Here is a 14,082-nt window from a genome sequence, read left to right as displayed (position 1 = left end):
GACTGATGGGCTAACTACAGACAAGAGATGGGAGTAATGAAACTTCCTTTGGCAAACTGGTCAATTGTTTTGTTAATGAGCATTGTTTTGCTATTACAAAGGTGTTTAGCAGACATTGGGAGCAATGCCACCTGGTCAGAGAAAAAATCTTGCATCTCTGATATTTAAAAGTTACTTTGGTTTTATAATAAGGTCATGATTTTTCTTGTTGCTTGATTCCATGTATGCCAAATTCTGGGTTGCTTGTCCTGAAGCTATCATTGTCATAGCACCATAAATACCCTATACAAGTGAAAAAAAGAAAGTACCAGTTCTCCTGTGGCAGATAGTAAAGCTGAGGGCCAGAAACATATCTGTGAAAGGCTGACAGTGTGACAGGTTTCCTGCAGCTATTTTGGAACCTGAAAACTTCCCAATACTTCTCTCTTTGTATTTGGACCCAAGTAAAAAGCAGCTATCTTGGATAAGTGTGTAGATGTTGGGATTTTTTTTTACCCCCAGTACATGACCAATAAATGCGATGGATCCCATGTATTCACTGATGTTCCTTTAGCCAAAGCTAAAGCTAAAGGAACATTCCTGGTATTCCCTTAGCATCTTTCCTGAGCTTCTCACCTCTTTAACTTCTTCAGCATTTTGTTTTGCAGTAATAATTTTGTCTTCTATGTTGTCCACATTCTCTGAATTTGTAGCAGCTTTTTGCTTAAGGTCTTCAACACTCCTCTCTAGTTCAAACAGACGTAAGGTAGCATTGTTCAGTGTTTCTGCAGATGCTGCATTTTCAGATTCAATCTAATAGAAAGAAGGATGAGAGTTACACTTTCAAAAGACACTGGATATACTACTAAACTTTCTGGATATACTCTGCTCAACTAATTAGTTCATGTCCGTTGATCTGATTTAAAAAACCAGTTGTTTTAGTTTTGCTAAAAATGGCCAATCACAGTCAGGGTGAAAAAGCCCACTGCTTGAAAACAGTACATATGAGGCTGCAAAAGCATTATTGAACATGGTTAAAAACGATTTGATTGCATTATACATGCAAGAGTTGCCTAATCTGCTGAGAAAACTTCAGACATTTGACTTCAGCCTGTGATAATGGACTTGTGAAGCTTCTAAACTGGCCAAGCTTCATGGGTATAGATAGCACTATGGTGTCCTGAGGGCCTTGATGAAATTTGAAAATACTTTATCTGACAAGATTACAGCACTTGCCACTTCAATCCAGCATTTGTTTATTTTAGTCTGACGCCGCAGTGGTGGATGACACTTTGCACAGCTACACCAATACACAACCAGTGTGGCTTGCCTTAGCTTTAGAAGGCTACAATCCTGCTCATTTTACTTGGACGGTGCAGGATATGGGGTGAGAAAAGCCTTTTGATTTTTGGTTCAGTTTGGTTTGGGTTTTTTTGTGGTTGGTTGTTGTTGTCTGATGGGGGTTTTGTGAGCAAACAGTCCCCTAGCATTTGTCATACTCACTCAAAAGTTGATGTGAAGGCAGGAATGGTTTAGATCCATTTTAAGTGCAGTTTTTGCTTTGCAGTACCCGAGAGCCTTCCCTAGGCAGGCTTACATCAGTTTCCAAGTATCAGACTTGGTGCTGTTTCTATATCATAAGAAATAGTCATAAAAAACTCACTGAGGTCAGCAGGTCTTGAGTTCCTTTAATATCTTCATCAGCTTGTTTGATGGCTTTTTCAGCTGCATTTTGAGCTTTTTCAGCTTCTTCCAGTGCTGCTTTCACCATGTCTGCAGTGACTTTAACATCTGTTGCACCTTTGCTGTGGAGCAAGAAAGACTCTGTTAATGCTAAAAATGCTTTTACTTTGGAACTGGAAAAAAACCCCACACTGCAAAGGAACATTTTTGCCCCTTAGTGAAGGAATGAAAATCTACATCACGGAAAGTTAAACTGCGCTTTCGCATACAATGAGATGAAACAGGGCTGCGTACCTTGCTTTTTTAGCTTCCTCCAGTAGCATTTCTGCTCTGGCAATGTCTCCAGCGCTTTGCTGCAGAATGACCTCAACGTCAGAAAGGCTTTCCACACGCTCGCGAATATCTTCAGTCAGGGCTTGCAGCTGCTGGGGAGTGCTTGGCATCTCCATGTTCAGCACTTCATTAGCCACTGCCTCGATGCTATCCAGGTCAGCACTGTCTTCTAGTAAATGGACACAAATAACAAAGATGTGAGTAAAAGCTTCCCTCTGTCAAGTCTCAGTATTCAAGTTCTTGTCCAGCTGCTCCCTAAAGAAGGAAAATCACAGGAAAACTTCTTCCCACAGACTTATGGAAAATCAAGGTGTTAAAACTGCTTCCTTAGGGTGGAAATTCCCTCTTGGGAGAGGTCCAACAGGTGTGGAGGCCCTGCTGGCATAGCTCTCTTGGAAGCCATTTGAAGATCTTGGTGATTAGCTGGGGGGGGACCTGAGCCCCAGGAAACAAAGCCAACAGCTGCACGTAAATGTATTTGTGCTAACAGCATACTCAGCCCTGTGCAAACAGGGAAGGAATGGGTTTGCCATGCTGCTGCTTGCTGGCAAACAAGGCTTTCATTTAACCTTTACGTGCTTTCTTGCAGAGAGATAAATTCACAGTTTCTGACTTTCTTCCCCTTTAATACTACTTTGGCTTTCTAGCCAGAACTTATGAACATACTTGGCTAAGTACAGCACTACAACAGCCTCAGCTGAAATGCACATAAGAACATGTCACAGTTTGCTCTCACTTTCCTATTGTCTTCATTTTCTCATGTTTCCAGATTTCATCATAGACACTAAGTCTGTCTGGGGGGGGGGGGGGGAACAATAACACAACTATTGCATTAACCCTTGGAGGATGATATAGATCTAAAAACAGTTTTCACAAACCCAGAATCAAAATAAAATGTAAGGTTTTTACGCATTAGGAAGTCTCTAATCTGCTTAATAAGATTTCTCAGATCTTCATTGCTTCTGTCCACTTGTTCTTTTGTAGCGTTGGTTTTGAGTAAAACTGCTTGTGCATTTTGTTTTGCTTCATCAGCTCTCTGTTTCGCCTCAGAAACCTAAAGAGAGGAAAATGGAAGGCTTGATTGCATATCTTGTCATGCTTTAAGGCCTGTTTTAAAACAATTCTGTTGGAGTTAGAGGTAATAGTAATGAGGAATGCTTTTTCTCATAAAACTCACAGAACACTTAGAGGCTGGCCCTGATCCATACCCCCAGCGCTAGTTTAAACAACTCAGGCTGATGTTTAGTTATCCATGAAGCTTCACTTTAGCAAGCTCCCTTGCTGAGGATTTTTACAAGCATGATGAGGTTACGCAACTCCAAGTATTCCGAAGTAAGCCAGCACATACTTTGTCAATTAGCCTCTCAATCTGTGTTACAAGCGAAAGGTTTTTTTCTTTTTTAATATCTAACAATGGCTTTGGCATATTACCATTCTAGAGAGTTGCTCAACTTCTGCTAATGCACTGAGGATGTCTCTGTCAAAATCCATAGCTTTCTGCCAGGCGTTGTGAGCTATGGTCACCAGCCCCTCGCAGCCGGGGCCTCCACACTTCTTCTTCCCTTCCTCCGTCCGACAGTTCAAGCCGCCGCACTCGGACTCGGCACAGGAGGCTCCCGGAGCAGTGCCACACGTCTGCAGGGACACATTAGACAAGGGAAGCAGTCACAGCCTGATTTCCATTGCTGAACTGTGGGGGGGCTGGAGTAGGACACTGCTGTACCAGAAAATTTCAGAGGTTGGTTTTTTTTTTAAAAAAAGCAAATCTATTTCCATCAGCAACATTGTACTGAGAATTATCCACTACTTGGTTAGTGTTTGGCAATGACATAACAGGAGGCAATATGAGAAAACTCCCCATTCTTGTAAGGTTCTTTTCACTTTTCAAGCCCCCACTCCCTTTTTGCCAAATGATAGTCACTGAGGTTTTGCAGCCAAAAAATCTCCCTGAGAAAACCTAGGGGCTGTGCCAAGTTAACTGCAGCTGTCTCCTGTGAAGTGTAAATGAGTCCCTCTTACCTGTTTGGCATGCAACCCAGCAGTAGCTAGAAAGCAGAAAGATTTTTTTTGTGTGTGTGGCTCTGTGTGTCTCATGATTACACCTCGAAGCAACTTGGTGTTTACTGTTTTGATAAACATCTACCCAAGATTTTCAGACCTCAAGAACAGTCAGGCAGGAATGTAGGGGAAGGAAAGCTAAACAAAAAGATCTCTCTTTCTTGCCTCCAGAGAAAAACAGAGGGCTGGGGGAGTGGGAGGGATGGCTACTTGTTAAGGAAGGGACAATTCAGTGTGTGAAGAACTCACCCTCTAACACAGGCCTGGCCTTCCCCGGGGATTTAATGAGTGGTCCCCTGCAGCCTGCCTTCCCCGGGGACTGTTTAGGGATTGTTCTCTGAATGCAGCTGGACAACTTCAAAGTGAAACTGAGGGAACACCCAGCCTCTCCCAAGAAAAAGCCACCCTTGATCGTATTTACAGATGAGTAGGCAGCTTCAACAGAGAAAATGCCCTTTTGACTCCAGCTCCCCATTAAGTTCTGCTTTGTCTCAAGCAGGAGGAGGATGAGCCTGTGGTGATGATGAGGTGGGCAGCCTGTCAGTGCAAGCAGAAATGCTGCCTGGCTGGGCACCATACAGGCCCAGCATGTTCCCTACAGAACTGGAGAAAGGAAGAGGAAAGCCTAGAGAAAGCAAGCACTGAACTCAGGATGGGTTTAAGAGCTCATCAGATGGGTCTCAGCCCAGCAGATTTGCTATGCTTTTCTACATGTGGGAGCTCTGTCCACAGCAAAGGGCACTGGGTTAAGGCAGGAATGATACAAAGGCCGGTGTTTTTTTGAGGCTGGGAAGGGTAGGGGGGGAGACCAACAAGAAAGGCTGGTGCTTGAAAGCCAGTAGGTCTCAGAGCCTGCTGATTACACGGCCCAGTTCTAGCCCACAGAATACCCCACCAACCAAGCAACACGCATTTTTCATCAACAAACTGCATATCTCACACTGCCACACCCTACAGTTCCTCCCTGCCTGTTGCGTCTTCACCAACCCAGCTTTATTTTTGCTGCAGGTTTTCTCCCAGTGATTCTCAGCTGTGTTCAGCTGTGTACCTTCTCAGCCACCTCGGAGAGATCCAGGCTCTGCAGCTTGCCTGCGAGTTCATCCAGAAGGCGCGACTGCTCCTCTTGTTTAGCCTTGAACTGGGCCTCCTTCTCATTGATTAAGTCTTCCACTTCCTGCCGCATTTGTGCTGACAGCTCCACGGCGCTATCGGGATCAACAGTGGAGGCATTGACCCTCTCCTCTGCCTCCAGGGACATCTGGAAATACTTGGTGATACTATCCAAGGCTCCTGTAGAAATCAGATGGAGCTGATGAGAAATCTGCTAGTAACCCAAAGTAATGTGTGTTATAGATGTTAGCAGATGACACATCAGGGTTACAATATTTCACATCACATTAAATGAAATGCTGACCTTTGCAGCTGTGTTCAGTGCCATTGCTAGGTTGAGAGAATTCAACCTGTTGTAGGAAAAAAAGCTTGCTTTTTTGATGGTGGACAGTGTGTCAAGTTGGACTTGGAAGTTAAGCCTTTCTCTGACTCTAGTGACTGAATTCAGCTTGCCTTAAGGTCAAAAGGAGATCCAGGAGATCCTTTTAGGTTTTTAAGAGGAACAGTCTGTTTTCTAAGGATTCACTTATCCTATTAATTCTTATTGTGTGCTCTGGGATGTCTGCCTTATGGAGCCACTGCCTGGAAACTGGTCAGAGCTTTCTCAAGAAACAACTGCTTGATGAGAGATGCTGACTTACAGAACTGTTAGTTTGGCACAACTCCTGGAGAGGCCTTGAGTGGGTGTGAGGGACCCTGTGGGGATAGCCATACTCTGCACCTTGGGGCAGCTTTCCTTTGCAGAATGCCACAAGTCAGGGACTCCCCTGTTCTATATCCCACTTGCCTCACTCTGCAATATCCCATGTTCACTGGAAACAATTTCAGACTTCCAACAAACTAGGAAATTTAAAAGAAAAATTAACAAATCATTTCTTTGAAGTCAGCTTTCCAAATTTCCAAATAATTTGGTGACATTCCTCTTTCTCCAACAAATTTTGATTCTTGGCACATTTCAGTGTGCCAATAGGCATGCAAGGTTTGGGTGGCTCAGAAGAACTGGGCCCTTTACAGTGTACTCTTAGTCACAAAGACCCATTTTTTTCGAACAGAAACAGCCATTTAACAGACCAGGGAGAGCAAGGGTGATGTCCAGGCGTATTTTGGAATCTGTGGTGCACTTTATGCCATTGTGTCTCATCTAAAATGTGTCAAGCAACATACTTTAAGGTAATTCTGTGCCCTGAGAATAAGTCAGCTTTGCAATGTGCAGATGGGAGAGAGACAGGGTGAGGGGACAAAAATTCCTGCTGTATCAGCAACTCTGCTAATGCACAGAAAGAAGCTGTCCTCCTAGGAACTGTGTTTTATTACAAGTTAGAAGATTAACCTGGTATTTAAAACCATGCGCTAATTGAGTCTTTAGCCACCCCACTGCTTTCTGCCCCTCCCTGTGACACTCACCCCGAACATCAGAGATCTTGATGAACTCGAGCTGTTCTGCAAGTTCTTTCACGACATGGTCGAGGCTTTTGGCATCTGTCTCCAGCGCGCTCAGGTCAGTGTCTGTGCTGTTGCTCTTTGCTGCTAACGCTGACAGGTTTTCTTCTATGTCAGCTATCTTAACTGTAACATCTGCTGTAAGCTTTCTGTAAAACAGGCACAGGGCTCAACAGCGGGGGGAGGAAGGGTTGTAAGCCTTGATGCTTCACTGAAGAGTGGTGGCTAGAGCTGTACCTAGCTTCTGCCACGGTAGGACCTGTACTCCCTCACTGGAGCTCTAAGTGATTTGTAACAACATGCCTACCTAGAATACTGTTTTGTTTCCTTTATCACACAAAACTACTTTTTAATCTACAGCACATTTATAAACTCAAAGCACCAAATTGCTCAGAAAACAGCTGCTTTGTGTAAGATTAACTGAAGGCAGATTCCAGAGGACTGGTGTAATGATCTTGTATCATGGCAACTGCATAGGTCAGAGTTGACTACTATGATCCATACATAATTTGCTTCCCATCCCACACAGCTACAAATGCAGTTTTGATTACTACGAGCTCATGGGACAGATTTGAACTTCAGGAAGCAGGCGAGGGCCGGGGGAGAGCCTGAGTCTTAACACAATGGATTCTTTTAACTTGTCTGTAAAGATCCCGCCCTCAGCATTCAGCGTGGCCTCAGCCACGGAGCAGGCTTTAGCTAGTGGGATAACCCTAAAAGGAAAAGCAAGTGAATGTTACATGTCAAGGCTGCTGCAGAACAGAAGTGGGCATAGGAAGCTATTCCCATCCATGGTGATCACACCAAACCCAGCACTCTGAAAGAATCAGGCAGTATTTAAGCTCTAAGACAAATTACATCTCTCAATAGCCCAACAGCCTGCTGTTTTCCAGGACTCCTCCTAAGCCCAGTATTCTTCTATACAGCCAGAGAGGAGCAAGAACAGATGCACATATATGTGTTTTAAGGAAAAGCAGCTCCTCAGCTGCTCTGACCTACCTCAGTATACACAGAGTCCAAAAGCAGCAGCGACCCCCAGCTCTCCAGCTGGAGAGAGGGAGCTGTAGGGCACAAGCTATTCCTGATTGAGACATTTGTGCTTTAATCCTCAGCCCTTTGCTTTGTGCAGTCCCCTTTATAATGCATAAACAAGTTGGAACAGTTGTAGAGAGGGCTAGAAAGCATCTGTAATCCTACTTAATGTTAGACTGACCCATTTCCAAAAGCACAGACAACTATCTTTTGTATGCTTAGCCCTAAAACAAAATACAAGGCTCCTAACCCTGAGAAAAATGGAAACAATCCTTATTATAAAGCTGATACTTCCCCCCTGCACATGCTCAGAATTCAGAAAGGAGCCCAAGTTTCCAACTCATCAGCAACACATGGAAATCCAGGAATTTAATCTCTCCCTCTCTTCATTCTCTCACATAATAGCAGTGTTTGTCCTTTGCCCCAGGGCAGCACAAGGCAAGCATGAGTGGCTCCCTGGTAATTAGCTGCCTGGAAAGCAGTGGGAGCAGGACAACCCCTGCCCAGCACGTGGCAGCTGCAGCTGCACGGCACCTGCCAGCCTCAGCCACGTTTCTGGGTTTCTGCTGTGGAATGGATGCTCACTGTGGGATGGATGCTCACTGCCAGTGCTCAGCATGGCCAGGAGCTCCAATTCCATCTCACTGGAACTCCCACTCCTTCTCACGCTAGACTTATCCATGTAACTGCAACTGTACTCACTCTGCTTCCTCGAAGAGATTTCCAATGTTCTTCAGGGGCTCGGCTGCTGGATTTTGAGTGACGATGGTTTTAATTTCACTGAGCTTCTCCTCCAGCGTGGTGAGTGTCTGCTGGTATGGGCCAGTGACTCCAGTGATTTTGAGGGTATTAGCCCTGTCCAGGAACTGCTGGGTCTTATTAGCCAGCTCGCTGATGATCACATCCCAGAGGGCGAAGCACTGGTGGCAGGGCACGCAGTTGGGGAAGAAGCCCGAGTAGCCCCGGGAGCACTTGTCGCAGCGCGGCCCTTCCACTCCTTCATTGCAAATGCACTGCCCAGTGGCACGGTCACACTGCGGTGTCTGGATGCCATGAGGGTTGCAATCACATGCTGGAAGGAGAAAAAGGCACACGTGAAGACTACGGAGAGGGAAATGACAGTGACGTTGGCAGGGTGGGGGAAAAAAAACCAGTTATAAATAAAGTGGTGAAATGAGTGCAGAAGTAGTCAGTGCCTGGATTATAAAAAGCTAATTATGGATGTATCACTTGGTTACAGGGGAAGCAGGTTTGAGTGTGAAAGGGGAAAGAGACAGGGAAAGAGACCAGGATTTGGACATCTCAGAAACAGGAACAATAATGGAACAAGGATGGACACCACTTCTTTCAGTGTTTGGATGTCAACTGGATAGCAACTAAAGACAAAGATCCCACTTTCACTCCTACAATGAAGAGTGAGTAGAGCAAGACTCTCCACACAGGAAAAGAAACAACAGGCAGGAACACATCAGAAAGTCTGTGCACGAAACATGAGCAAAATGGGAAAAGAGAACTAGGAACAACTATTTACTGTCTCCTCCAGCACAGGAGTAAGGGTAACTGAGGAACCCAGCAGATAAAAACCCAACCACCTTCCCCTGCACCTCCCACAAACAGCACACTAAAAGGAGATAGTTGATTACACAGCACTTAGTTAAGTGGTGGAGCTTCCTTCCACTAGACAGTGTGGGTGCTAAAAGCTGAGGTGGCTTCAAAGAAGAACAGGGCAAATCTATGGAGCAACAGCCCTTGAGAGATCTTCTATGTAGAGGTACGGGACTGGCTCAGGACATGCTCCTGCCACGGATGGTGGGAAAACATTCACAATACACATCAAAGAATCTGGCCCTGGGCTGACATTTTGGGTACACAGAAAATGAGAAAAAATCTGGCAGTGAAAAGTATAATAGAACAAAGAATGTGGTCATGGGCAGCCCTGTTAGCCCTGAGGTGCTAATGACCAAGAGCTTACACACTGTTTGTTACCCTCAAATGGGAATGAGGATGATTAACACTGTAATTTTTTGTTGGGTTTTTTTTGTTGTTTTTTTTTTTAATTATTGCACACTTAGAGCATCAGCTTGGGAGTTAATATTCACACCTTCCTGAAATTCGCTTCTTTGGTACTAACTCGCCATGGAGAGAAGTTACTTAATTAACTTACTGATGCACTGTCATTTCTAAAAGCACAGACATGCTTTGTACACAATAATGCTATCAGGAGAAGCGTTTCCATGCAGCGGGGCTGCCACTTGACCTCTCCTCCTTAATTACACAGGAGGCAGTGGCAGCAGAGGGCACCACCAACATGCAAAGCTTTTAATAAAGAGATGGCAGCAAACAACAGAAAGAGAGGCTTTGAAAACATGCACGTTTTCTAACTGTCATCACGGCAGAATACACCCGAAGCAGGTCAAGAGCACATTCCTTAAACAGGAAAAGGACTGTGATACTTCACTTACATATCCATTTACTAGGCATCCTTGAAGGAGGTTAAACGGCTCAAAAAGGCCCATAAATCGATTCACACACCCCAAGCACATGCCCCCTTGAAAAAGGGGCAAAACACAAAGCTGTTTTCAAGATTGTACATTGTTGGCTTCAATGCCAGAACACAGTGGTGGTCTTCAGTTCAAAAATCACACAAAGAGCCTCAGCAGAACAAATCGCTCTTCAACAAAACGACTTTCTTGTACAATGTGAATGTGATAGGCAAGAGACAAAAATAACTTCTGCTGCTTGGACAATTGAGCAAAACGGTCCTTTGTTCTTTGAATTATACCCTGACACAAGAGATTGTTTTTACTTTACATCGAAAGTGCTTAAGTAGTCAACTCACCACGGAATATGTTCCCTGCAGGCAAACCGTTGAGTTCCTGTTTGAAGGTCAGTTAACCCTTCTGTCAACTAATAAGGCCCTGAGTATAATGATGAATTGTCCAAATTCCTCTGTATAGAAAGAGGCTAAATGGCATGTGGTTTTTCTCAAAGATCCTGAGGTCCGATCAAGTTACAGGAATACTTGCTTCTGGCAAATCAAATCACTATATTTACTTGTGGATTTAAAAAGCTTAAAGTGAAAAAGAAACACCAAAAACAACCCCACGTTAGTAATTCTACTCCTGAATACCTGCATGTTCACAAAAAGCAGATGACATGGCTTTAGTAGCATTTACATGGTAATGTGGATTCCAAAATCTCTGGAGCCAGAAAGTGCTGGGAAAGGAAGGAAAGAATTTAGGTATTGACTTGTTTGCAAAGTGAAAACCCAAACTCTGCAGCTGCCTGTTGGGAGATGAAAAAGAGCAAAGAAGTAATTTATTCTAAATGCAATGCAACAGTTGGAAGAATCATCACATTTCCAGTCCTGCAAAACTCCCGAACTGAGCTTTGCGGGACCCATGAGAAAATTGTACAAGGCAGCTAGAAACATTACTGTGGGTTATTTCTCTTTTTAGGATTGTCTATCAAGTCCAGAAGCAGGCAATGCTGGCTCTGAATTACTTCATAGTGTGAATCCAACACACATAAAACATCTTTCAAAAGTGCTGCCTTCACACTTGCTCTTTTCTTCATGATCTTCCCAAGTCATTAACCATGTACAGTACCACACCAGCTTTCAAACCCTAACCATCTTTAACACCTCTAGTGCACAAGTCCTGTACCTTGTGCCCTGGACACCATCATCGGGCTATTTTACACCCCAGCAAAGATCATATGGTCCAATGCCATTGAAAAGAGCATCTTCCCTTAACATCATAGTAGGGCTCAAACCCTCCACTGACTTTAGCTGTGGCCAGCTCTCAAGAGAAGGAAAGCAAGCCCAGGCCAAGATCATATAGAGCCTTCTAGGTAGTAAGGAGCACCTTGAACCCTGCTGGGCCACCAGGCAAATAGCTCAGTGCATAGGTTTCACCTCTGCCTCAGGCAATGTCTGCCTGCCAAGAACTCATTGGCTTCAGTCTCTGTGAGACCGAAGAGCACAACTTTGTCCTGAAGTGACAAGAAAGCAACTTTGCCTGAAAGGGACAAAGGCACAGTGACAGTGGCAGGTTCCACATGAAAGGAAAGGAGAAACCTCCAAGCTGGACAGGATTGGCAAATAACTCATGGAAGAATAACTGAGTTACACATCCGTCATTCATAATGGGGGGTGCACATCCCCCAAAAGGATTCCTGTGACATTTGATTATCGCTGCCAAGGAATTGGCATGTGAATACAGGAGACGCCCTGATTCCTATCATCTGCTAGAAAAAGAGTGAACACCATGTCAGAATAAACCCGGCATGATGTGCTCAATCAGTGTTTGACCAGAGTACCCATCATCACTTCTAGCCTCATGGAGTTCTTTCTCCTCCAACACCTCCTTTGTTAATGTCCAGCTACTCCTGTGACCACCACCTGAGCCAACTCCTATGCAGTTCAGTACTAAGAATGCTCTCTGTTATGGCAGTTTTGCTTCTGAGGTACCCAAACAGGTTAACTCAAACACAGTCTTTAATCTCCTGGCTCAGGAGATTTTGGTTCTAGCCAGCATGCTCATAAAGTCTGATGTAACATCTAAGTAGCTACACCACATCTAATGTTAGCATATGCCTGGTTAATCTGTTTTTTTCAAGAAGAACAAGAAACACACAGGCACGTCTAGGGATGCAGAAGTGTTTCCAATATTAGTAGCTACTGATGGCCTTATACTCCACTTAACATAGTATATGTGGAATAGGGAAAGACAAAGTCCTGTAAGTTCCTTTTAAATGTTTTGTCTATGCCCATGTGACTAGAAATGGGGAAAAGTAGTTCATTTTGCACTGCAAAACCACATAGGTGTTGAGTTTATTACAAGATACTTAGATACCTTGACCATTTTGAGTTGGAAATGGCTTCAAGACAAATTATTGATTACTCTCCTTTCATGCAGACGGGTGGACTGAGGCCAAGGTGAAGGGCTGCAAGTTAATACAGACAGGGCTGCTTGCTTTGAAGATCACTGTTAGACAGGGTTCAAATCTGTCCCTGAGTAAGCAGAGCAGGACACTGCAGGACCTCCCATGAAAAACACAGTGGAGGCAAAAAAGGCTTTTGAAATAGTTGGCCAAAAATTTAAGGATTTTCAAAGGAGTATTTACTAAATTAAACAATAGGTTTCTGTTTTGAAATGTCATTTTGGAACTGGACATATTGTTTTCTTTAATTGAGTGCTTACATCAGAGATTCTTCTGTGGCATATTCCAATTTAAGTGAAATAACAATTTTGACACAAAATTTTTTAGCCAATTTCTCCAGTCAGGACCTGCTGATTAAGAGATTAAAAGACTGTAGCCGTGTCTGTTCACAAATGCATGTGCACATACACGCATGCACAAATAGAGTATCCATGTGTAATTTTTATATCATCTTGATCAATGCATTTCTCCTCCTCCTTTTCCCTGATCCTAAAGACAGAAGTAACACTCATACATGTATATTGAATGAAATATTGTAGAAACCTAAAGGGAGAAATCCAAAAGAAGCAAATGACTAGTTTAAGAGGTTTGCTTTAAGCTCACAAGGATCTATGAACTGCTTAATCTTTCACCTACTCTGACAGCTTTGTTACCTTTCCCTCTGATTTTAAATATTTAGAACTCATTTTCATTTAAACTAGTGTAATTTATTATGTGAAATATTTGCACATCACTTAATTTAAACTAAGGTGTGTCAGGCAGTTAATACTACAGTGGAGATGATATAACGGATACTGAATGGGCTGTATGAAGACCAGTCTCAGTGTTCAATTCCTTGCTTGTTCCTAGCATCCTGCAGTAAGTGTTCTGTTCTGTCTAGGATGATGTAGAAATCATTTTTGTAGAACTATGTTCTTTACTGCTTGAGACTGAGGACAGCAAGCATCAAATGTTTAACTACTCCGCAGAAAAAACACAAAGGTTTTGTTCAAACATGATTTCCTGGCATCATCTCCCAGTCATAGTGAGGCACTATGATAAGAAAACCATTCAGCAATTTGTAAGGTTGAAAGTTTTGCAAAGCTAGCAAATTTCTTTTGAATTATCAGCTATTGATTCAAATTACCCTGTAAGCATAGTGCTAACTCCTCAGTGTTATGATTTTCAGTAGGAATGTCAAGATAAGATACCAGCCCAGAACCACTGGAGTTGTGCTGCATGTTAACATGCTAGAAGACCTTACCAAAAGGGCAATTTTCTGAAACAATATAAATTACAATATTTTATGACCACAGGTCAATTGAAATTATGAAACTCAAAGTGGAAATTGTATTTTCTTAAGTGTAGAATTTGTATAACTTTTTTAGACCCTTATCACAGAAGGAAAAGAAACATCTGCTAGTCTTCAGTCAACACCATAAACACCTCCTATAAAAGCAGCCTATGTGAATAGTTTAAGAGCCAGGTGTTAAATTAAGATTACAAAGCTAATTCTTAAATGGC

The 14,082-nt window shown here is 43.3% G+C and overlaps 1 protein-coding gene across 1 annotated transcript in view; it reads right to left on the bottom strand.

Moving 5' to 3' along the window:
• The window catches only part of LAMB1 (laminin subunit beta 1), a 39,679-nt gene that overhangs the window by 2,164 nt on the left and 23,433 nt on the right, over window positions 1-14,082 (bottom strand). Inside the window, exons 22-29 of the mRNA XM_017811428.1 lie at window positions 8,338-8,707; window positions 6,568-6,752; window positions 5,102-5,343; window positions 3,427-3,630; window positions 2,905-3,049; window positions 1,957-2,164; window positions 1,643-1,784; window positions 616-792 (exon numbers count right to left, since the gene is read on the bottom strand). Coding sequence (XP_017666917.1) covers window positions 616-792; window positions 1,643-1,784; window positions 1,957-2,164; window positions 2,905-3,049; window positions 3,427-3,630; window positions 5,102-5,343; window positions 6,568-6,752; window positions 8,338-8,707 — 1,673 coding nt within the window. The remainder of the gene's footprint in view (window positions 1-615; window positions 793-1,642; window positions 1,785-1,956; window positions 2,165-2,904; window positions 3,050-3,426; window positions 3,631-5,101; window positions 5,344-6,567; window positions 6,753-8,337; window positions 8,708-14,082) is intronic.

The sequence above is a fragment of the Lepidothrix coronata genome, unplaced genomic scaffold (assembly GCF_001604755.1).
Source record: "Lepidothrix coronata isolate B3197 unplaced genomic scaffold, Lepidothrix_coronata-1.0 Scaffold32, whole genome shotgun sequence".
In the NCBI taxonomy this organism is placed as follows: Eukaryota; Metazoa; Chordata; class Aves; order Passeriformes; family Pipridae; genus Lepidothrix; species Lepidothrix coronata.
This window is presented reverse-complemented; position numbering and strand designations above follow the sequence as displayed.